We start from the raw sequence: 24,296 nt of genomic DNA, 5'->3' as shown, positions 1-24,296 counted from the left end.
AAGGGTCTGGAGGTCCCAAAGATAACTGGGTGGCCCAATTCTGTGGAAAAGAGGGGTCCAGAGCGCACTAGAGGGGTGCTAAGGCATCTACACTGTCAAGAAATGCCTCTGGGCAAGAAGGGAGAAATCTGGAGGGGTTGCGAGGAGCCTAGAGGGGGTCTAAGGGGTCTGGGGGGCCAAAAGATAGCTGGGGGGACCCATTCTGTGGAAAAGAGAGGTCCAGAATGCACTAGAGGGGTGCTAAGGTGTCTACGCTGTGAAGAAAAGGCTCTAGGGAAGAAGGGAGAAATCTGGAGGGGTTGCAAGGAGACTAGAGGGTGTCTAAAAGGGTCTGGAGGTCCCAAAGATAACTGGGTGGCCCAATTCTGTGGAAAAGAGGGGTCCAGAGCACACTAGCGGGGTTCTATGGCGTCTACACTGTCCATAAATGCCTCTGGGGAAGAAGGGAGAAATCTGGAGGGGTTGCGAGGAGACTAGAGGGTGTCTAAGGGGCCTGGGGGCCACAAGAGAGCTGGGGGGCCCCATTCTGTGGCAAAGAGGGGTCCAGAGCGCACTAGAGGAGTGCTAAGGGGTCTACACTGTCAGGAAATGGCTCTGGGGAAGAAGGGAGAAATCAGGAGGAGTTGCGAGGAGAGTGGAGAATGTTTAAGGGACCTGGAGATCCCAAGGATATCTGCGGTGCCCTATTCTGTGGAAAAGAGGGGTCCAGAGCGCACTAGAGGGGTGCTAAGACATCTACATGGTCCAGAAATACCTCTGGGGAAGAAGGGAGAAATCTGGAGGGGTTGCCAGGAGACTAGAGGGTGTCTAAGGGGTCTGGGGGGCCAGAAGAGAGCTGGGGGGACCCATTCTGTGGAAAAGAGGGGTCCAGAGCGCACTAGAGGGCTGCTAAGGGGTCTACACGGTCAAGAAATGCCTCTGGGGAAGAAGGGAGAAATCTGGAGGGGTTGCGAGGAGACTAGAGGGTGTCTAAGGAGTCTCGAGGTCCCAAAGATATCTGGGGGGCCCCATTCTGTGGAAAAGAGCAGTCCAGAGTGCACTAGAGGGGTGCTAAGGGGTCTACATAGTCAAGAAATGGCTCCGGGGAAGAAGGGAGACATCTGGAGGGGTTCCGAGGAGACTAGAGGGAGTCTAAGGGGCCTTGGGGGCCACAAGAGAGCTAGGGGGCCCCACTCTGTGGAAAAGAGGAATCCAGAGCACACTAGAGGGGTGCTAAGACATCTACATGGTCCAGAAATACCTCTGGGGAAGAAGGGAGAAATCTGGAGAGGTTGCGAGGAGACTAGAGGGGGTCTAAGGGGCCTGGGGGGACCAAAGAGAGCTGGGGGGCTGCATTCTGTGGAAAAGAGGGGTCCAGAGCGCACTAGAGGGGTTCTATGGCGTCTACACAGTCAAAAAAGGCCTCCGGGGAAGAAGGGAGAAATCTGGAGGGGATGAGAGGAGACTAGAGGGTGTCTAAGGGGCCTGGGGACCAGAAGAGAGCTGGGATCTGGATTCTCTGGAAAAGAGCACCCCTCTAGTGCACTCTGGACCCCTCTGTTCCACAGAATTTGGCCCCCCAGCACTCTTCTGGGCCCCCAGGCCCCTTGGACACCCTCTAGTCTCTTCGCAACTCCTCCAGATTTCTCCCTTCTTCCCCAGAGGCATTTCTGGACCATGCAGACACCCTAGCACCCCTTCTAGTGCGCTCTGGACACCTCTTTTCCACAGAATTGGGCCCCCAGCTCTCTTATGGCCCCCTAGACCACTTAGACACCCTCTACTCTCCTCGGAAGGCCTCCAGATTGCTCCCTTCTTTCCCAGAGACATTTCTTAACCATGTAGACACCTTAGCACCCCTCTAGTGCGCTCTGGACCCCTAAGGTGTCTACATGGTCCAGAAATGCCTCTGGGGAAGAAGGGAGAAATCTGAAGGGGTTGCGAGGAGACTAGAGGGGGTCCAAGGGGCCTGGGGGGCCACAAGAGAGCTAGGGGGCCCCACTCTGTGGAAAAGAGGAATCCAGAGTGCACTAGAGAGGTAGTAAGGTGTCTACATGGTCCAGAAATGCCTCTGGGGAAGAAGGGAGAAATCTGGAGGGGTTGCGAGGAGACTAGAGGGTGTCTAAGGGGTCTGGGGTGCCACAGGAGGGGTGGGGGGCCCCACTCTGTGGAAAAGAGGAGTCCAGAGCACACTAGAGGGGTGCTAAGACATCTACATGGTCCAGAAATGCCTCTGGGGAAGAAGGGAGAAATCTGGAGGGGTTGCGAGGAGACTAGAGGGGGTCTAAGGGGCCTGGGGGGACCAAAGAGAGCTGGGGGCCCTATTCTGTGGAAAAGAGGGGTCCAGAGCGCACTAGAGGGGTGCTAAGGGGTCTACACTGTCAAGAAATGCCTCTGGGGAAGAAGGGAGAAATCTGGAGGGGTTGCGAGGAGACTAGAGGGTGTCTAAGGCGCCTGGGGGGCCCGAAGACAGCTCCAGGTCACAGCAAGCACCCCAGTAGGGGTGTTCTGAGCATGTGAGGAGTTTTAAGGGGACTAGGTGGCCAAAAACCCAACTGTGGGGAACCAGGACGAAATATGAAAGGTTTCTGAGGAGACCAGCTGTTCTCTAGGAGGCCTGGGGTCCAGAGAACAGCTCTGGGGCCATACCAGCACCCCAGGAGGCATGCTCAGCAGAGCAGAGGGGTCCTAAGGGGCCTAAACAGCCAAAATAGGAGAACTGGCTAACAAGGAAGACCTCAGGAGGTGCTCTGAGGGGACAGGAGGGGATGGATTTTGAGCAGACTAGGGGACGCATAGAGGTATGTGAGGCACAACCAAGGAAGACAGAGGAGCCTTAAGGGGACTGGAAGGAAAGGGGAGCGGAAGGAAAGGGGATCTGATGGGATAGAGGGCACATGGAATGGTCATAGCGATAGAGCATAGAGAGGACTCTACAGTGCAGCCAATGGAAAAGAAGGGCCGTAGGGCATACTGAAAGGGTGCAATGAATGCATAGGGCTCTGGGGTACCCCCAAGGCAAACCAAGGCGTCCTGAGGGGAGCGTGTGGCACTCAGAGGGGTTCTGATGGGGCTAAAGGGCTAGGAGATGGACCCTAAGGGGCTCAGAGGGCAAAGAGAGGCATCCTGAGAGGACTAGAGGGAAAAGCAAAGGCGCCGAGACGCACCAATGGCAAACGGAGAGGTTTTGAGGAGACTAGAGGGAAAAGAGGGGGGACTTAATAGGACAAGAGGACAAACATAGGAGTCTTGATGCTACCAGAGGGCCTACAGACACCAGATGTCAGAATAACCTTGCAGGAACTAGAAAGAAGCAAAGAATTTTGAAGGGGCAAGAGAACAAATGGAGTGCCTTGGAGCATACCTAAAAGCAAATGGATTGGTCCTGAGGGAACTAGGGAGCAAATGGGTGAGTCCTGGGGGGGACGCGGAGGAAAACTGAAGGTTCTGGGGCATTAGCTCACCTGCCATAATCTTCCTGTGTGGAGCCTGCTTCTTCCCTCTGAGAAGTTGGCCTTTGCTTTCATTGCACAGGCAGCTGTGAGCTGTTGCGTAGTCTCGGCAGACAAGTTGGGGATCGCTGCCCAGGCAGTCGTGACCTGCAACACTGCACGCTCAGAACAGTTCTCAGGAAGCCACGCGTACTCATAACCTGAAGAGCAAAAAGCAAATCTCTCTTAAGGTCAGTTTTTATTTCATCATAGGAGCAAGCTTTCCCTCTCTTCTGCACTGTACTGCCTCTAACAGCACACCTTCCTCATCACCATTTTCCCCTGCTCCTTTCACTCCTCTCAGTTGCCCCTGCGTCTTAGATCTCTAAAGCAGCTGTTTCTCATCCACAGATACTTTCCTGTCCTGTTGCCGATTCACCCCCCGGTTGTCCTATAGCAAGCAGTTGAGACACCTTGGCCTAGTTCTTAGCCGCACACGCCTTTTGATCTGGCAAGCAGCTCAGACAGAGCAGAGGGCAGCAAGAAAGGTGGATCTGAATGTAGTAGACTTGGGCACCGAGCAAGATGGAAGCAGCAGCAAGGCATCAAAGAGATGGCATCTTTGTAAAGAAAAGAGATATAGTTCCAGGCTACCGGAGATTCTCTGTACCTGTGGCCAGGGCTCCTGCCTGCAGGCTCTTTCCACACAGTTAAAGGTAGCTGAACGCAGTGCCCTTGGGAGGCAGTGACATGGTGTCCCCGGTACTGCTGTGGGGTGGCTGTTCCAGGGTCTCTCAGGCTGTTTTGGGGTCCTTGGACAGAGACAGTGCTGTTCACATTTCCTTGAGGACTTTCCCTTGTGCTGCACAGCAGGACAGCTCCGCACCGTGCCCTCCCAGCACTGCCACTCCTCATAGCTGCTGCCTAATTGGCCCCAATCTTGAGCAAAGCTACAACTACCAGGAGCCCGCAGCGCCCTCCTACTCTCCCTGCCCTCCCCATTTCCAAGAGGGACGGCCCCAGCCCCTGGGGGCAAGCCTGCCTGGTCACACCAGAGATGGAAAATGCTTCCTGCCTTGTACCAGGGAAAACCAGGGAAATGCCACTGTCCCCAATGACCTATGGGGACTCCTGCGTGAGTGGCACATGTCCAGTAAGGAACAGACCCAGCGGGCCACTGCTGCAGGGCTGAGAAGGCACCGGCACCTGGAACTGCAGCTCCTGGCCTGCCACAGAGCATAACGTGGCCGGCTGGTGAGAACCCCGCTGGCAAAGGACTGCCCCTCCGGCCGCCTCGAGAGGCACAGCATGCTGTCCGAGCAGCCCAATGCGGGAAGACTACATCTCCCGGCATGCCGTTCAAACAAAAAAAGGCCTCCCGGAAGCCCGGTGCCGGAAGACTACCGCTCCCGGCATGCCAGCGGCGCCCCCCAGACCCCCCCCCCTCCCCCCGTAGCGCTAGGTGAAGTTTAACCCTGTGGAGATTCCGTTCCTTTCCGTCCCGCCCCCGTTCCCTTTTCCTCCCTGTCTCCCCGGAATCCACCGCAGAGCCCCGAGCGCGACCCCGCGATCCCCAGCACCGGCCCGGGGCTCCCCCGACACCGCCGCGGCCGGCTACGGGTCAACTCCAACACTGCCCCTGCCTCCCCCCACGACCCTCCCTGCGCTTCCCCTGGGATCCCTCCTCCCCCTCCCCAACGCGGTCCCCAGCGGACATAGGAGACACCCCCCCCCCCTCCCCGCGCTCCTCCGACTGCGCAATAAACCGCACCACAGCCCCAGCGGACCGCCTGCCTTCCCCCCTGCCCCATCCTGGCGCACCCCCCTTCTTCCCCCCCAGCACCACTGCAGACCCACCGCACCTCCTTCCTCCCCACCCGAACCCCAACGCACCCCCTTACCCCCCCCCATACCACCACAGCCTCGGCACACCCCCTTCCTCCCTCCCTCCACCTCCATGGCCCCGGAGCACTGCTCTTCCCCACCACATCCTCAGCCCCCACTGCCCCAGCACACCACCCTCCCTAGCCCCGGTGCAGTTTCCCCTGGCCCCAGTGCACCCCAGTTGTGCTGCGCTGCCCGGGACACTCCCACCCACCAGGACCCCCGGCACATGAGGGACCTGCAGCCTGGAGCGCGCACCCCCCCAGCCCCGCTCACCTCCTCCGCAGGGCAGCCGCGTGCCGGTCCCAGGCAGCAGTGCTCAGCAGCAGCTCCATCGTCCAGAACCAGCCCCAGCATGAGCTTCCCCCAAATGCAGCCCCAGCCCAGGCGTGTGCCCGCCCTTGCCATCAGCCCCACCTGGGGCTTGTCCCACCTGCCCCAGCCATGGAGCCCCACCTGGGGCCTGTCCTGCCACCCAGCTCCACCTGGCATTCATCCCAGCCCCAGGGCCTGCAGCTGCAGCCCATCAGGAACTGGGGAGAGGGAATGGCCATCAGCCCCATCAGGGACAACTGGGGCTGCCAGGGCAGCAGAGGCACCCCCACTCCTGAGAGCAGCTTCCTGAAAGCTGAAGGGAGAGGCCTGGGGTATAGAGAGGGGAAAGGGGAGTATGCAGAGGACAAGAGAACAAATGGAGAGCTCTGGGTACAACAAAAGTAGAAAAAGGCAATGACAGAGCAAACAGAGTGACTCTGGGGGCACCACCAAGAAGCACCCAGAAAACTCTGGGACAGGAGAGAAAGCTAAACAGAGAACTTTGCAGTGTGCTGCAAAACAACCACAGGGCCCAACAAAAGGCACACAGAGCCCTTGGGGGCAACCCAAAATGTGAATTGAGGGCTCCGGAGGGCATCAGAGGGCAAATGCAGGGCTCTGGGGCAAAGCAAAATACAAATAAAGGGGCTTAAGGCACACCACAGGGGTCATAAGGCATGTCACAGGGCTCAGTGCAGCTGACAGGATGGTGCCTGCAGGCTCCCCCCACCCCCATGGAAACTCTATCTCCCCACTCCAGGCACACAGGCCCTGGCACCAGACCCGCAAGGGACAATGACGAATGCTGAAAGCAAATACAGAAGGAACTCCACAGTACACTAGAGGGGGGCTACGGGGGTCTACATGGTCCAGAAATGCCTCTGGGGAAGAAGGGAGAAATCTGGAGGGGTTGCGAGCACACTAGAGGGTGTCTAAAGGGCCTGGGGGGCCAAAAGAGAGCTGGGGGGCCCCATTCTGTGGAAAAGAGGGGTGCAGAGCGCACTAGAGGAGTGCTAAGGCGTCCACATGGTCCAGAAATGGCTCTGGGGAAGAAGGGAGAAATCTGGAGGGGTTGCAAGGAGACTAGAGGATGTCTAAGGGGCCTGGGGGCCACAAGAGAGCTGGGGGGCCAATTCTGTGGAAAAGAGGGATCCAGAGTGCACTAGAGGAGTGCTAATGTGTCTCCACTGTCAAGAAATGGTTCTGGGAAAGAAGGGAGAAATCTGAAGGGATTGGGAGGAGAGTAGAGGATGTTTAAGGGGCCTGGAGGTCCCAAGGATATCTGCAGTGCCCTATTCTGTGGAAAAAAGGGGTCCAGAACGCACTAGAGGGGTACTAAGGCATCTACACTGTCAAAAAATGCCTCTGGGGAAGAAGGGAGAAATCTGAAGGGGGTTGCAAGGAGACTAGAGGGTGTCCAAGGGGTCTGGGGGCTCAGAAGAGAGCTGCAGGGCCCAATTCTGTGCAAAAGAGTGGTCCAGACCACACTAGAGGGGTTCTATGGCATCTACACAGTCAAAAAATGCCTCCGGGGAAGAAGGGAGAAATCTGGAGAGCTTGAGAGGAGACTAGAGGGTGTCTAAGGGGCCTGGGGACCAGAAGAGAGCTGGGATCTGGACTCTGTGGAAAAGAGCACCCCTCTAGTGCACTCTGGACCCCTCTGTTCCACAGAATTTGGTCCCCCAGCACTCTTCTGGGCCCCCAGACCCCTTAGACACCCTCTAGTCTCTTCGCAACCCCTCCAGATTTCTCCCTTCTTCCCCAGAGGCATTTCTGGACCATGTAGACACCTTAGCGCCCCCTCTAGTGCGCTCTGGACACCTCTTTTCCACAGAATTGGGCCCCCAGCTCTCTTATGGCCACCTAGACCACTTAGACACTCTCTAGTCTCCTCAGAAGGCTTCCAGATTACTCCCTTCTTTCCCAGAGACATTTCTTGACCATGTAGACACCTTAGCACCCCTCTAGTGCGCTCTGGACCCCTAAGGTGTCTACATGGTCAAGAAAGGCCTCTGGGGAAGAAGGGAGAAATATGAAGGGAGTTGCGAAGAGATTAAAAGGAGTCTAAGGAGTCTGGGGTGCCACAGGAGGGGTGGGGGGCCGCACTCTGTGGAAAAGAGGAATCCAGAGCACACTAGAGGGGTGCTAAGACATCTACATGGTCCAGAAATACCTCTGGGGAAGAAGGGAGAAATCTGGAGGGGTTGCCAGGAGACTAGAGGGGGTCTAAGGGGTCTGGGGGGCCACAAGACAGCTGGGGGCCCTATTCTACGGAAAAGAGAGGTCCAGAGCGCACTAGAGGGGTGCTAAAGGGTCTACACTGTCCAGAAATGCTTCTGGGGAAGAAGGGAGAAATCTGGAGGGGTTGCCAGGAGACTAGAGGGTGTCTAAGGAGTCTCGAGGTCCCAAAGATATCTGGGGGGCCCCATTCCGTAGAAAAGAGGGGTCCAGAGCACACTAGAAGGGTGCTAAGGGGTCTACACTGTCAAGAAACGGCTCTGGGGAAGAAGGGCGAAATCTGGAGGGATTGCGAGGAGACTAGAGGGTGTCTAAGGGGCCTGGGGGGCCACAAGAGAGCTAGGGAGCCCCACTCTGTGGAAAAGAGGAATCCAAATTGCACTAGTGAGGTGCTAAGGGGTCTACGATGTCAAAAAATGGCTCTGGGCAAGAAAGGAGAAATCTGGAGGGGTTGCAAGGAGACTAGAGGGTGTCTAACGAGGCTAGAGGCCCACAAGAGACCTGGGGGGGCCAATTCAGTGGCAAAGAGGGGTCCAGAGTGCACTAGAGGGGTGCTAAGGGGTCTACATAGTCAAGAAATGCCTCTGGGCAAGAAGGAGGGAGAAATCTAGAGGGGTGCCAAGGAGACTAGAGGGTGTCTAAGGGGCCTGGAGGTCCCAAAGATACCTGGGGGGCCCAATTCTGTGGAAAAGAGGGGTCCAGAGCGCACTAGAGGGGTGCTAAGACATCTACACTGTCCAGAAATGCCTCTGGGGAAGAAGGGAGAAATCTGGAGGGGTTGCGAGGTGACTAGAGGCTGTCTAAGGGGTCTGGGGGGCCAGAAGAGAGCTGGGGGGCACAATTCTGTGGAAAAGAGAGGTCCAGAGCGCACTAGAGGGGTGCTAAGGCGTCTACACTGTCAAGAAATGGCTCTGGGGAAGAAGGCAGAAATCTGGAGGGGTTGCGAGCACACTATAGGGTGTCTAAGGGTACTGGGGGGCCAAAAGAGAGCTGGGGGAACCCATTCTGTGGAAAAGAGGGATCCAGAGCAAAGTAGAGAGGTGCTAAGGGGTCTACACTGTCCATAAATGCCTCTGGGGAAGAATGGAGAAATCTGGAGGGGTTGCGAGCACACTAAAGGCTGCCTAAAGGGGTTTGGGAGGACAGAAGAGAGCTGGGGGGCACCATTCTGTGGAACAGAGGGGTCCAGAGTGCACTAGAGGGGCACTAAGGGGTCTACACGGTCAAGAAATGCCTCTGGGGAAGAAGGGAGAAATCTGGAGGGGTTGCGAGGAGACTAGAGGCTGTCTAAGGGGCCTGGAGATTCCAAATATATCTGGGGGACCCAATTTTGTGGAAAAGAGGGGTCCAGAGTGCACTAGAGGAGTGCTAATGTGTGTACACTGTCAAATAATGCCTCTAGGGAAGAAGGGAGAAATCTGGAGGGATTGCGAGTAGACTAGAGAGAGGCTAAGGTTTCGGGGGGCACCAAAAGAGCTGGGGGGCCACATTTCTGTGGAAAAGAGGGGTCCAGAGCGCACTAGAGGGGTGCTAAGGTGTCTACATAGTCCAGAAATGCCTCTGGGGAAGAAGGGAGAAATCTGGAGGGGTTGCGAGGAGACTAGAGGGTGGCTAAGGGTTCTGGGGGGCCACAAGAGAGCTGGGGGGGCCCATGCTGAGGAATAGAGGGGTCCAGAGTGCACTAGAGGGGTGCTAAAGCATCTACATGGTCCAGAAATGCCTCTGGGGAAGAAGGGAGAAATCTGGAGTGGTTGCGAGGAGACTACAGGGTGGCTAAGGTTTCGGGGTGGCACCAAAAGAACTGGGGGGCCCCATTCTGTGGAAAAGAGGGGTCCAGAGCACACTAGAGAGGTGCTAAGGGGACTACAGTGTCCAGAAATGGCTCGGGGGAAGAAGGGAGAAATCTGGAAGGGTTGCGAGCACACTATAGGGTGTCTAAGGGTCCTGGGGGGCCAGAGGAGAGCTGATGGGGGTCACTCTGTGGAAAAGAGGGGTCCAGAGCGCACTAGAGGGGTGCTAAGGTGACTACACTGTCCAGAAATGGCTCGGGGAAAGAAGGGAGAAATCTGGAGGGGTTGCGAGCACACTAAAGGATGTCTAAAGGGGCTTGGGGGGCGAGAAGAGAGCTAGAGGACCCCATTCTGTGCAAAAGAGGGGTCCAGAGCACCCTAGAGGGGTTCGAAGGCGTCTACACTGTCAAGAAATGGCTCTGGGGAAGAATGGAGAAATCTGGAGGGGTTGCGAGGAGACTAGAGGGTGTCTAAGGAGTCTGGGGGGCCAAAAGAGAGCTGGGGGGGGGGCATTCTGTGGCAAAGAGGGGTCCAGAGTGCACTAGAGGGGTGCTAAGGTGTCTACATGGTCCAGAAATGCCTCTGGGGAAGAAGGGAGAAATCTGGAGGTGTTGCGAGGAGACTAGAGGGTGTCTAAGCAGTCTGGGGGCCCAGAGCAGAGCTTGGGGGCCCCATTCTGTGGAAAAGAGGGGTCCAGAGTGCACTAGAGGGGTGCTAAGGCGTCTACACTGTCCAGAAATGCCTCTGGGGAAGAAGGGAGAAATCTGGAGGGGTTGCGAGGAGACTAGAGGGGGTCTAAGGAGTCTGGGGGGCCAAAAGAGAGCTGGGGGGGGGCCATTCTGTGGCAAAGAGGGGTCCAGAGCGCACTAGAGGGGTGCTAAGGCGTCTACATGGTCCAGAAATGCCTCTGGGGAAGAAGGGAGAAATCTGGAGGTGTGTCAAGGAGACTAGAGGGTGTCTAAGGGGCCTGGGGGCCAAAAGAGAGCTAGGGGTCCTATTCCGTTGAACAGAGGGATCAAGAGGGCACTAGAGGGGTGCTCTTTTCCACAAAGTGGGGACCCCACCTCTCATTTGGTCCCCAGACCCCCAAGACACCCTGTAGTCTCCGCAGAAGCCCTCCACATTGCTTCCTTCTTCCCCATAGGCATTTCTTGACCACGTCAACACCTTAGGGGTCCAGAGCGCAGTAGAGGGGTGCTAAAGTGTTGACACAATCAAGAAATGCCTCTGGGGAAGAAGGGAGAAATCTGGAGGAGGTTGCGAGAAGACTAGAGGGTGTCTAAGTGGTCTGGGGGGCCAGATGAGAGCTGGGGGGCCCCATTCTGTGGAAAAGAGGGATCCAGAGTGCACTAGAGGGGTGCTAAGGTGTCTACGCTGTGAAGAAAAGGCTCTAGGGAAGAAGGGAGAAATCTGGAGGGGTTGCGAGGAGACTAGAGGGTGTCTAAGGGGCCTGGGGGCCACAAGAGAGCTGGGGGCCAATTCTGTGGAAAAGAGGGGTCCAGAGCGCACTAGAGGGGTGCTAAGGCATCTACACTGTCAAGAAATGCCTCTGGGCAAGAAGGGAGAAATCTGGAGGGGTTGCGAGGAGCCTAGAGGGGGTCTAAGGGGTCTGGGGGGCCAAAAGATAGCTGGGGGGACCCATTCTGTGGAAAAGAGAGGTCCAGAGTGCACTAGAGGGGTGCTAAGGTGTCTACGCTGTGAAGAAAAGGCTCTAGGGAAAAAGGGAGAAATCTGGAGGGGTTGCGAGGATACTAGAGGGTGTCTAAAAGGGTCTGGAGGTCCCAAAGATAACTGGGTGGCCCAATTCTGTGGAAAAGAGGGGTCCAGAGCACACTAGCGGGGTTCTATGGCGTCTACACTGTCCATAAATGCCTCTGGGGAAGAAGGGAGAAATCTGGAGGGGTTGCGAGGAGACTAGAGGGTGTCTAAGGGGCCTGGGGGCCACAAGAGAGCTGGGGGGCCAATTCTGTGGAAAAGAGGGGTCCAGAGCGCACTAGAGGGGTGCTAAGGCATCTACACTGTCAAGAAATGCCTCTGGGCAAGAAGGGAGAAATATGGAGGGGTTGCCAGGAGACTAGAGGGTGTCTAAGGGGTCTGGGGGGCCAGAAGAGAGCTGGGGGGACCCATTCTGTGGAAAAGAGGGGTCCAGAGCGCACTAGAGGGCTGCTAAGGGGTCTACACGGTCAAGAAATGCCTCTGGGGAAGAAGGGAGAAATCTGGAGGGGTTGCCAGGAGACTAGAGGGTGTCTAAGGAGTCTCGAGGTCCCAAAGATATCTGGGGGGCCCCATTCTGTGGAAAAGAGCAGTCCAGAGTGCACTAGAGGGGTGCTAAGGGGTCTACATAGTCAAGAAATGGCTCTGGGGAAGAAGGGAGAAATCAGGAGGGGTTGCGAGAAGACTAGAGGGTGTCCAAGGGGCCTGGGGGGCCACAAGAGAGCTAGGGGGCCCCACTCTGTGGAAAAGAGGAATCCAGAGTGCACTAGAGAGGTAATAAGGTGTCTACATGGTCCAGAAATGCCTCTGGGGAAGAAGAGAGAAATCTGGACGGGTTGCGAGGAGACTAGAGAGTGTCTAAGGGGTCTGCAGATCCCAGAGATATCCGGGGGGCCCAATTCTGTGGAAAAGAGGGGTCCAGGGTGCACTAGAGGGGTTCTATGGCGTCTACACAGTCAAAAAATGCCTCCGGGGAAGAAGGGAGACATCTGGAGGGGTTCCGAGGAGACTAGAGGGAGTCTAAGGGGCCTGGGGGGCCACAAGAGAGCTAGGGGGCCCCACTCTGTGGAAAAGAGGAATCCAGAGCACACTAGAGGGGTGCTAAGACATCTACATGGTCCAGAAATACCTCTGGGGAAGAAGGGAGAAATCTGGAGGGGTTGCGAGGAGACTAGAGGGGGTCTAAGGGGCCTGGGGGGACCAAAGAGAGCTGGGGGGCTGCATTCTGTGGAAAAGAGGGGTCCAGAGCGCACTAGAGGGGTTCTATGGCGTCTACACAGTCAAAAAATGCCTCCGGGGAAGAAGGGAGAAATCTGGAGAGCTTGAGAGGAGACTAGAGGGTGTCTAAGGGGCCTGGGGACCAGAAGAGAGCTGGGATCTGGACTCTCTGGAAAAGAGCACCCCTCTAGTGCACTCTGGACCCCTCTGTTCCACAGAATTTGGCCCCCCAGCACTCTTCTGGGCCCCCAGGCCCCTTGGACACCCTCTAGTCTCTTCGCAACTCCTCCAGATTTCTCCCTTCTTCCCCAGAGGCATTTCTGGACCATGCAGACACCCTAGCACCCCTTCTAGTGCGCTCTGGACACCTCTTTTCCACAGAATTGGGCCCCCAGCTCTCTTATGGCCCCCTAGACCACTTAGACACCCTCTACTCTCCTCGGAAGGCCTCCAGATTGCTCCCTTCTTTCCCAGAGACATTTCTTAACCATGTAGACACCTTAGCACCCCTCTAGTGCGCTCTGGACCCCTAAGGTGTCTACATGGTCCAGAAATGCCTCTGGGGAAGAAGGGAGAAATCTGGAGGGATTGCGAGGAGACTAGAGGGGGTCCAAGGGGCCTGGGGGGCCACAAGAGAGCTAGGGGGCCCCACTCTGTGGAAAAGAGGAATCCAGAGTGCACTAGAGAGGTAGTAAGGTGTCTACATGGTCCAGAAATGCCTCTGGGGAAGAAGGGAGAAATCTGGAGGGGTTGCGAGGAGACTAGAGGGTGTCTAAGGGGTCTGGGGTGCCACAGGAGGGGTGGGGGGCCCCACTCTGTGGAAAAGAGGAGTCCAGAGCACACTAGAGGGGTGCTAAGACATCTACATGGTCCAGAAATGCCTCTGGGGAAGAAGGGAGAAATCTGGAGGGGTTGCGAGGAGACTAGAGGGGGTCTAAGGCGCCTGGGGGGCCCGAAGACAGCTCCAGGTCACAGCAAGCACCCCAGTAGGGGTGTTCTGAGCATGTGAGGAGTTTTAAGGGGACTAGGTGGCCAAAAACCCAACTGTGGGGAACCAGGACGAAATATGAAAGGTTTCTGAGGAGACCAGCTGTTCTCTAGGAGGCCTGGGGTCCAGAGAACAGCTCTGGGGCCATACCAGCACCCCAGGAGGCATGCTCAGCAGAGCAGAGGGGTCCTAAGGGGCCTAAACAGCCAAAATAGGAGAACTGGCTAACAAGGAAGACCTCAGGAGGTGCTCTGAGGGGACAGGAGGGGATGGATTTTGAGCAGACTAGGGGACGCATAGAGGTATGTGAGGCACAACCAAGGAAGACAGAGGAGCCTTAAGGGGACTGGAAGGAAAGGGGAGCGGAAGGAAAGGGGATCTGATGGGATAGAGGGCACATGGAATGGTCATAGCGATAGGGCATAGAGAGGACTCTACAGTGCAGCCAATGGAAAAGAAGGGCCGTAGGGCATACTGAAAGGGTGCAATGAATGCATAGGGCTCTGGGGTACCCCCAAGGCAAACCAAGGCGTCCTGAGGGGAGCGTGTGGCACTCAGAGGGGTTCTGATGGGGCTAAAGGGCTAGGAGATGGACCCTAAGGGGCTCAGAGGGCAAAGAGAGGCATCCTGAGAGGACTAGAGGGAAAAGCAAAGGCGCCGAGACGCACCAATGGCAAACGGAGAGGTTTTGAGGAGACTAGAGGGAAAAGAGGGGGGACTTAATAGGACAAGAGGACAAACATAGGAGTCTTGATGCTACCAGAGGGCCTACAGACACCAAATGTCAGAATAACCTTGCAGGAACTAGAAAGAAGCAAAGAATTTTGAAGGGGCAAGAGAACAAATGGAGTGCCTTGGAGCATACCTAAAAGCAAATGGATTGGTCCTGAGGGAACTAGGGAGCAAATGGGTGAGTCCTGGGGGGGACGCGGAGGAAAACTGAAGGTTCTGGGGCATTAGCTCACCTGCCATAATCTTCCTGTGTGGAGCCTGCTTCTTCCCTCTGAGAAGTTGGCCTTTGCTTTCATTGCACAGGCAGCTGTGAGCTGTTGCGTAGTCTCGGCAGACAAGTTGGGGATCGCTGCCCAGGCAGTCGTGACCTGCAACACTGCACGCTCAGAACAGTTCTCAGGAAGTCACGCGTACTCATAACCTGAAGAGCAAAAAGCAAATCTCTCTTAAGGTCAGTTTTTATTTCATCATAGGAGCAAGCTTTCCCTCTCTTCTGCACTGTACTGCCTCTAACAGCACACCTTCCTCATCACCATTTTCCCCTGCTCCTTTCACTCCTCTCAGGTGCCCCTGCGTCTTAGATCTCTCAAGCAGCTGTTTCTCATCCACAGATACTTTCCTGTCCTGTTGCCGATTCACCCCCCGGTTGTCCTATAGCAAGCAGTTGAGACACCTTGGCCTAATTCTTAGCCGCACACGCCTTTTGATCTGGCAAGCAGCTCAGACAGAGCAGAGGGCAGCAAGAAAGGTGGATCTGAATGTAGTAGACTTGGGCACCGAGCAAGATGGAAGCGGCAGCAAGGCATCAAAGAGATGGCATCTTTGTAAAGAAAAGAGATATAGTTCCAGGGTACCGGGGATTCTCTGTACCTGTGGCCAGGGCTCCTGCCTGCAGGCTCTTTCCACACAGTTAAAGGTAGCTGAACGCAGTGCCCTTGGGAGGCAGTGACATGGTGTCCCCGGTACTGCTGTGGGGTGGCTGTTCCAGGGTCTCTCAGGCTGTTTTGGGGTCCTTGGACAGAGACAGTGCTGTTCACATTTCCTTGAGGACTTTCCCTTGTGCTGCACAGCAGGACAGCTCCGCACCGTGCCCTCCCAGCACTGCCACTCCTCATAGCTGCTGCCTAATTGGCCCCAATCTTGAGCAAAGCTACAACTACCAGGAGCCCGCAGCGCCCTCCTACTCTCCCTGCCCTCCCCATTTCCAAGAGGGACGGCCCCAGCCCCTGGGGGCAAGCCTGCCTGGTCACACCAGAGATGGAAAATGCTTCCTGCCTTGTACCAGGGAAAACCAGGGAAATGCCACTGTCCCCAATGACCTATGGGGACTCCTGCGTGAGTGGCACATGTCCAGTAAGGAACAGACCCAGCGGGCCACTGCTGCAGGGCTGAGAAGGCACCGGCACCTGGAACTGCAGCTCCTGGCCTGCCACAGAGCATAACGTGGCCGGCTGGTGAGAACCCCGCTGGCAAAGGACTGCCCCTCCGGCCGCCTCGAGAGGCACAGCATGCTGTCCGAGCAGCCCAATGCGGGAAGACTACATCTCCCGGCATGCCGTTCAAACAAAAAAAGGCCTCCCGGAAGCCCGGTGCCGGAAGACTACCGCTCCCGGCATGCCAGCGGCGCCCCCGGCCCCCCCCCTCCCCCCGTAGCGCTAGGTGAAGTTTAACCCTGTGGAGATTCCGTTCCTTTCCGTCCCGCCCCCGTTCCCTTTTCCTCCCTGTCTCCCCGGAATCCACCGCAGAGCCCCGAGCGCGACCCCGCGATCCCCAGCACCGGCCCGGGGCTCCCCCGACACCGCCGCGGCCGGCTACGGGTCAACTCCAACACTGCCCCTGCCTCCCCCCACGACCCTCCCTGCGCTTCCCCTGGGATCCCTCCTCCCCCTCCCCAACGCGGTCCCCAGCGGACATAGGAGACACCCCCCCCCCCTCCCCGCGCTCCTCCGACTGCGCAATAAACCGCACCACAGCCCCAGCGGACCGCCTGCCTTCCCCCCTGCCCCATCCTGGCGCACCCCCCTTCTTCCCCCCCAGCACCACTGCAGACCCACCGCACCTCCTTCCTCCCCACCCGAACCCCAACGCACCCCCTTACCCCCCCCCATACCACCACAGCCTCGGCACACCCCCTTCCTCCCTCCCTCCACCTCCATGGCCCCGGAGCACTGCTCTTCCCCACCACATCCTCAGCCCCCACTGCCCCAGCACACCACCCTCCCTAGCCCCGGTGCAGTTTCCCCTGGCCCCAGTGCACCCCAGTTGTGCTGCGCTGCCTGGGACACTCCCACCCACCAGGACCCCCGGCACATGAGGGACCTGCAGCCCGGAGCGCATACCCCCCCAGCCCCGCTCACCTCCTCCGCAGGGCAGCCGCGTGCCGGTCCCAGGCAGCAGTGCTCAGCAGCAGCTCCATCGTCCAGAACCAGCCCCAGCATGAGCTTCCCCCAAATGCAGCCCCAGCCCAGGCGTGTGCCCGCCCTTGCCATCAGCCCCACCTGGGGCTTGTCCCACCTGCCCCAGCCATGGAGCCCCACCTGGGGCCTGTCCTGCCACCCAGCTCCACCTGGCATTCATCCCAGCCCCAGGGCCTGCAGCTGCAGCCCATCAGGAACTGGGGAGAGGGAATGGCCATCAGCCCCATCAGGGACAACTGGGGCTGCCAGGGCAGCAGAGGCACCCCCACTCCTGAGAGCAGCTTCCTGAAAGCTGAAGGGAGAGGCCTGGGGTATAGAGAGGGGAAAGGGGAGTATGCAGAGGACAAGAGAACAAATGGAGAGCTCTGGGTACAACAAAAGTAGAAAAAGGCAATGACAGAGCAAACAGAGTGACTCTGGGGGCACCACCAAGAAGCACCCAGAAAACTCTGGGACAGGAGAGAAAGCTAAACAGAGAACTTTGCAGTGTGCTGCAAAACAACCACAGGGCCCAACAAAAGGCACACAGAGCCCTTGGGGGCAACCCAAAATGTGAATTGAGGGCTCCGGAGGGCATCAGAGGGCAAATGCAGGGCTCTGGGGCAAAGCAAAATACAAATAAAGGGGCTTAGGGCACACCAGAGGGGCCATAAGGCATGTCACAGGACTCAGTGCAGCTGACAGGATGGTGCCTGCAGGCTCCCCCCACCCCCATGGAAACTCTATCTCCCCACTCCAGGCATACAGGCCCTGGCACCAGACCCACAAGGGACACTGGGGAGTGCTGAAAGCAAATCCAGAAGCAGTCTGGTGACCTCACACAGCCCTGCAGGGGCCCTGGGTGCCCCCACAATGATGGGAAACACCCCCAAGAGCCCAGGCAATGCAAGGGAAATTCCCCACAGCTCTGTCAACAGCACTGGGTTCCCTGGGAAGCGCAGGCACTCCAAAGTACAAGGGACTCGGGGACCAGCTCCCAGCCCCGGACACAATGTGTAATCTCCTCCCCTGGGCATCATCTTCAGGCAAACCAACAGCAGGAACCACAGAGATGAGTGCAAAGAATAAAGCAACTGTTTATTGTTTTACTGCGCAGAAACAATAGCTGGAAGCAAGTCTGCCATGGAGCTCAGTGTCAGCATGCTTCCCCTTACCTGTGATGCCTGAAGAGTCATCACTACACCAGCGTCCATCCATCCATCAGGGAAGGGTCATCTCCTGCTGCTGCCCTTGATGTGGCAGGTGTCCGAGTAGCTGACAGCCTACTCCTCTGCTTTTTCCTTCAGGCATAGGATTCATCTCAGAGATGAGAGGAAAATGCCTGATCTTGCCTGTCTGCACTTCTGCCCTACCCCAGGCTAGAGCCCTGCAAGACACTTCCACAACTCTCAGCTCACCCGTCACATTGCCAGTCTCCGTGTGATGGGCCTGCGCCATATCAAATCCAGAGCGCAGGTCGGTGTGCAGAGCTGAACGCTGGGTACAGGGGAAGGTTACAAAGCCCAAAGGAGGGTTTGCAGCCTGCTGCTTAGGCTTCAGGGCTTACAGTTTATCTAAGGATTTAGCCCTTTTCCTTTATCAGTAAGTCATAAGCCCTGAACACTAATTGCAGGTCTTGGAACCCTAATAGTTGCCGAGACTTTAAAATTTATGGCTAAGGTTGGATTTTAAATTCTGCGCCCTGATCACTAAACGAGCAAACTGTAAACCCTGACTGATAAAGACTGAGCCCCACAAAAGAAAGGAATAAACTGTAACTCCGGAGTGAGAGACCCTCAACAACAAACTAAACAATAAACCTTAAGTGAAAAATTCCAAACCCTCAGCTTTAAGCAACAAACACCAAAGCACCCATACGCATGAAAACAGTAAAGAGAAGGCAAGGAGTTTTGCCCACAGCTTAAGAAGTTTTCCCTTCCTCTAGAAGCACAGCAGAACGGGAAGACATGCACCAGAATCACGTTACAGCTGCTGTTTAGAGGCTTGGTTTTAGCCACCATTCAAATGTGAGCATGTGCAAGAATCACTCCACAGGACTGCACTAGGCTGCACTTGCACTGAACCTACCTGAAGCACTGCAAGCACTAATTCATCTCCGGGTCAGACAATTAATATTTTTGGTCCTCTCAGCTCCATGGGCAAACATCCACAGCCAGTGACACCAGTGACCACCTAGGGAACAATCACCTCGCACCTCCCAGCACTGCTCACATATGATGCAGCCCAGGACTTAGCTGTGTCCACGCTGCAAGTCAGAGCTCACTCTCCATGGCCAGCCGCGCATCTCCGCAGAGCTCCCAGCTGTGACAAGGCTCCTTCGACTGCCCGACTGGGCTTCGGCACCTGCAAAGAGGCCAGAGCAGTTAGTTAGAGGCCGGGCAACTGCACAGCCCTCCTAGAACTACTCCCTAGTCCAAGGCCCGTAATTGTTCCCACAGTTATGACTGACCCTCCGTGCTGCTTCAGTCACCCTCTCTGGCTCCATTTCATCACAAAGATGTCACAGCAGCTCTCACGGACAGGCAGGCTCGCTCAGGCACCCGGCCGCCTCCAGCCTTTGCTAGATGGTCCTCCGCAGGGAAACTCTGCCTCTGATGGACACTCTCAGAAAGCACCGTCCAGCCAAGGCAGGATAAAAAGTAAGGCCTCCAAAACCTCCAAACCCTGGAGAGATGGAGCTGATGGGAAACTGACTTGTGCTACCAGTACTGTAGATTATGGCTTTGCTGTGTACTACGGTGCTGTTGCTCATACACATGTAACCCCATTTCTCTGCTATAGCAAAGTTACTGTTGTAGCTGGCTCCTGAAAGAAACAGTAACTTGCGAAAACGAAAATCCCAGGTAAGGCAGTTGCATACTTAAGACATGAGTTGTGAAGGACCTTTACTCTCAAAGTACAAACAATACTGGAACCTCTGGACTTCAAAGAAGGAAGGTCTAGAAGGTTTAGGGCCCAACACTAATAATGCTAGAAACAGAAATTGTTTGGAGGGACCAGAACAGCAAAGAGAAAGGAGTTCCAAGGAAAGAAACAAGCCAGAAGCTATGTAAATGACTGCATTCATCAGGAAGCGATGGCAGGGGTGGGGTGGGTGTGCGTGTTGACAGCACAGCATATCCCCTCAGGAAGCACTAAATCAACAACATGGGTTGAGCTGTAGACATAGGGAAGACACCACTTTGCATAAAGGCAGACCTGACAGAAAAGTGGGCTCAATGCCAGCATCGCAATCACAACTCAAGCTGCACCACGTGACAGCCCTGGCTGCGCGCAGGCAGACAAGAGGCCGTAACTGCAGACCGCGCTGACGAGTAGGACAGACAGCAGCAGCAGCTCCAGACCGCCCTACCGCGAGCGCCTGTCCTAACGCCCAAGGTCTCGGAGCCTCTGCTGCTCTCTGCCTCCGTGACACCTTCCCCAGGAGCCTCTTCGCTGCCTGCCGCGTACCCCACGGCATCTCTAGCCCGCTAGCGCTCCCCCACTGCACAGCCACAGCCCCGCGCCTCCGCGGGCAGAGTCCCCGCGGAGGTGTCCGACGTGACCCGAACCAGACCGACCGACGGCACCCTCCGGGCGCTGCCGATCACCATCTCTGCCGAGCGCCGACCACCTCTCGCCACCCGCCGCACCAGACAAAACGCAAAGGAACGACAGACCTCCACCTGGACGCGGGGACAGGGGGGAGAACAAAAGAAAAGAGGGGCAGAGAGCTTGGCAGATGGATGGAGGGAGAAAGAAAGAGAGGGACAGAGAGCCGGCCCCAGGGTCTGGGCACTGGACAAAGGAAGAGAAAGAGAGGGACAGAGGGCCACACAGATGGAGGGAGGGCTGCACAGAGGACCGGGGAGCAGAAGAGAGAAAAATGGGGAAGGCGAGACGGCCAGAGGAACGGCAAGGGAGCAACAGAGAAGGGGGGAGAACCAGAGAGAGGAACGGGGACAGGAAGAGAGGGACAGGGAGCCAGTAGGAGCGATGGGAAGAGGACGAGAACGACGAAGAGCTGGCCAGAAAGGTGGAGAGAGAAAAAGAGGGAGGGCAATTCAGACAGAGAGATGGGACAAAACAGGGGAAAAGAGGGATAGGGAGGCAAATAGATGGATGAGGAGCTGAGCAGAGGGATGGAAATAGAGAGAGATCGCTGGAGGGGTGGACAGAGGGCTGGGAAGGCAAAGAGAAGTACAGGCAGAAAGGCAGACGAGAGCGGCAGACGGATGGGGAGCCGCACGGAAGGACAGCGGGCAGGTACTGGGATAGGAAGAGGAAGAGGACGATGAAGAGCTGGATAGAGCGATAGAGAGCCAGTTAGATGGACGCAGATATTGTCACAGAGATGGAAAGAGTACAAGAGGGATGGGGGAGCTGGGCAGAGGAACGAGTAGCTAAACAAAGGGATGGGGCACTGGACAGAGCCACGGGGAAAGAAAGAGAAGGATGGAGCGCTGGACAGAGGGGCAGGGAGCGGAACCGGATGGATCCCGACAGCCTGGCTCGCCATGCTCCGACTCCACCCCACCGGCTGAGCCCGCAGCGCTCTCTGCGCACCGCTGTGCCCAAAGTCCGCTCGTGGGCCTGCTCACCCGTTTCCCTACGGCTCCGGGGTGTCTGTGGGAGCGAGGGTGCACACACGGGCCCAGGCCGGGGAGGAACCTCGCGTTCAGTCACAGCATTTTACCGTTCCTCGTGCATTAGCCCCTCTCAGATGCTCAACGCCAAACGCCCTCAGCCCGTAACAACTTCAGTACCCGCGGCACCTAGTTTTTCCACGCTCTCAAATCTTCCTTGCTCTTTCCCGTCTTGTTTGAAAACCCTCCCAGACCCCTTCTGTACTTACATGCTTCCTCAAAACAGCATCACCAAAGTCAACAAAAAGGGCCGAGCTGCATCCCTTCGAGTTGCTGGCCCTCAGAACAGCATCCTGCAAGTGAATCAAGCCACCAAGGTCACTGGGAGATTCTCCTTTTAGAGCTTTCTTCCCCCAAAGCTTTAATGATGGCTCCCTAACCTGGGCAAATGCAGAGCCTCCCTTAAGCGCTGCAGCAGTTTTTACTCTGGCGTCCCAAGTTGCTGCTAGGCAGCGAAGCAAGGCAAAGATGGGTGCGGTCACAGCTGACCCATCTAGCCACGAAAATTCTTATTTTAGGCGTCACTGGTCATTCCAGGTAAACAGACCAAAACAGAGCTCCAAACAGACAGGCGAGGCTTCGCACAGACCTCGTGGCCCAGCTAGCAACAGTAAGACTCTGTCTTACTGAAGACTCTGGGCTACCAGTCGCTATCCCCCTTCTTTGCCGGTCCATGCATTGCGGCTTATTACCCGCGAGTCCGGTAAGGACGCTGCCGACCTTCCTGTGGCCGAAGCCTCCTCGTCGGGACCGGGCGGAGAACCTTTCTGCTGGCATTTGAATTCTCCTGGAAGCTCTCGACGCGTGATAACTTACAAAGGTCCGAGAGCGGTGGTAGCCTGTAGTTCTTCACGGCAGCACACAGTCGTTCCCCGAGGTCCTGAACGCCTACGATTAACACAGTTTATCAAAACAAAAATACTACTGCTACAGGGTGTAAAGGCAAGCTAAAATTTCCGCAGCCAAAGAAAACCCCTTCGCGTCTGACACAATGAGCCACACGCACCAGCGCCTATAGCTCGAGGCTAGCAACCCCTCCTGGGCGACGTTCTTCTGGCAGGCTGCGGATCTGAACTCCTCCATCTCGCCTAAGAGTCTCCGCTGGGACACAGCAACTTTGCCAGCCAGGGCTCGTTGACGGAGGCGTAGTAAAATCCATCAGGGAGGGAGCAAAGCAAAAAAAAAAAAAAAACAAACCAAGAAGAAAAAGAAAAAAAGAAAAAGATCAAAGCTCTGCAGAAAATCATAAGAATCCAAAGTTGTTTATAAGCACAAAAGTGGATCCAATATACACACTCAAGCAAGGTAAACAAGAATACACAAGCCACAAGTACCGCTTCCCCTAACCCCTGTTCTGAGAGCTATGAAGACAGTCGGGCTTGCCGCGAAAGGGAAGTCAGACTAAGTAGCCGCTAGAGATCAACCTCTCGGAAACCTCCTGCGTCCGCGTTTTTGGCGCAACCGTGCTCTGCCCCTCAGTCAATTCAGACGCGCACAAGAAGAGCCACTGCTTGTAACACTTGCACAGCAACTGCCCCCCTGCCCCCGCTCGTTAAGATCAGCGCCCACTGCGCCACTCGGATAGATGATACTCCGCTGTCTCTTCATTTCCCTGACGTGATTACTTTAGAGAGAACTGAATAGATTGGATGGCCCCTGCGCGATCAAAGCTAAAAGTCTCAAAGACGGTTACAGCCCACATCGCTGCTGAACAGTCTTTCTCACAGCCAGAGACTTTTTGTTCCACCCCCAAAGGGGACGTAAAGGTGAGGCGACCGGCACCCGCTTTCCTTTACTGCCGTTTTCTAGTGGTGCTGCTCCCACGCAGTCAGCAGATGTGGAAAGCATTACCGAAAAAGGCTTTCCTTGTCCTGGGAATTTGAGGGCAGGAGGTTTTATAGCCACTTCTTCCAGTTCAGTGAAAGCAGAGTCACGTTCCTCATCCCAGCTCCCTTTCCGACTCCCTCCCAGTACTTTCCACCACGGTCTGCTGACACCGGCAAAGCCACCTTAATGCTGCTGGAGGAAACTAAATCCTCCTACAATTGCTCTAAGCGGGAACTGGTGAGAAGGAGCCTTAATTCCATGAGGCTTCAACCTATCTACTGTCATCCCGTCTCCCCAAATACCATTGCCAGGTAACTAACCCGGGGCTTGCGCTGATTGAGCCTTCCTGAAATCGATCTCTCAGTTTTACACTTCAGACCCTTCTCTCGCTCCCTTCCTCTTCAGTAGCTCTGGTCACTTGACCACCACTCCCCCAAGATAATAATTTGCTGTCTCGCAGCTCGTGAAGCATGACGCTTCACAGGCACGTAAAGTCACACACATGGAGACACATGTACGCACAGCACTTCTCGTAATGCATACAGACCTTCCGTTATACGCTGGCGATCTATTATTCGGATCGCTATTAATGGCGCTCCTTCCTTGCCAGGAGGAACGGGCTTTCCCTTTTTCTGGCAGAGGAAGACAGCTTTCACTTGGCTCCCCTGGATTCTATTACTTCAGCTTGCTCACGTTTTTTACTCTCTTCAACCTCAGCCGTGGCAATTAATCTAAGAGAGCATTCGTTCTGTCTTTCCCTTTCCACGTACGCGCGTGCAGTAACAACGCAAAATACAAACAGCCAAAGCAAAGCTAAGGCAGATACAGGGAACAGCAGCCACAGGGCAGGAACGGGTTACTCAGTCCTCAGCGCTGCCTCGGGGAGGCCGAAATAACTGCTAACGGTCATTAGCCATACTTACCCTAGTTACCCGTGCCAGAACGCCTCCTCCTGTAGCAGTTCCTGGTGATATCGAGGGGCCGCTGCATTCTGGCTTCCTTGTTTCATCCCGTCCCTTCGGTATTAACCGCAAGCAAACGCTCGTCCGTCTCTTCTCCTCGTCAGCATTTGCTGTCCTTGGTTCCATCTCTGTAAGGAAGCGATAAACTCGCGTTTTAATTCCAGTGAAACGCTTAGG

At 56.1% G+C, this 24,296-nt stretch overlaps 1 protein-coding gene across 6 annotated transcripts; it reads right to left on the bottom strand.

Annotated features, from left to right (window-relative positions):
• Positions 1 to 17,761: 17,761 nt before the first annotated feature.
• On the bottom strand, positions 17,762 to 24,034 carry LOC135326063 (uncharacterized). Of its 6 annotated transcripts, none has more exons than XR_010386725.1 (4): positions 22,337 to 24,033; positions 22,023 to 22,218; positions 18,773 to 21,623; positions 17,762 to 17,985 (listed from the first exon to the last, which is right to left on the bottom strand). XR_010386725.1 is itself a non-coding variant. In XM_064503935.1 (3 exons), the coding sequence occupies exon 3, from the start codon at positions 21,201 to 21,203 to the stop codon at positions 20,292 to 20,294; it is 912 nt and encodes a 303-aa protein (XP_064360005.1). In that variant the 5' UTR covers positions 21,204 to 21,623; positions 22,147 to 22,218; positions 22,337 to 24,034; the 3' UTR covers positions 18,772 to 20,291. The 6 variants fall into 6 exon arrangements, 3 of the variants coding, with proteins under 3 accessions (XP_064360005.1, XP_064360004.1, XP_064360006.1); XR_010386724.1 differs by lacking the exon at positions 17,762 to 17,985 and having other exon boundaries at positions 18,772 to 19,048; positions 19,155 to 21,623; XR_010386726.1 differs by lacking the exon at positions 17,762 to 17,985 and having other exon boundaries at positions 18,772 to 19,048; positions 21,540 to 21,623; positions 22,337 to 24,023.
• Positions 24,035 to 24,296: the final 262 nt, after the last annotated feature.

The sequence above is a fragment of the Dromaius novaehollandiae genome, unplaced genomic scaffold, assembly GCF_036370855.1.
Source record: "Dromaius novaehollandiae isolate bDroNov1 unplaced genomic scaffold, bDroNov1.hap1 HAP1_SCAFFOLD_70, whole genome shotgun sequence".
NCBI classification, from domain to species: domain Eukaryota; kingdom Metazoa; phylum Chordata; class Aves; order Casuariiformes; family Dromaiidae; genus Dromaius; species Dromaius novaehollandiae.
Note: the sequence above shows the minus strand (reverse complement) of the source record. Positions and strands in the feature narration are given on the sequence as shown.

Excerpts from the sequence above, each read along its gene's own strand:
- LOC135326063 (XM_064503935.1), bottom strand. The coding sequence starts at position 21,203 with ATGGCGAGCCAGGCTGTCGGGATCCATCCGGTTCCGCTCCCTGCCCCT.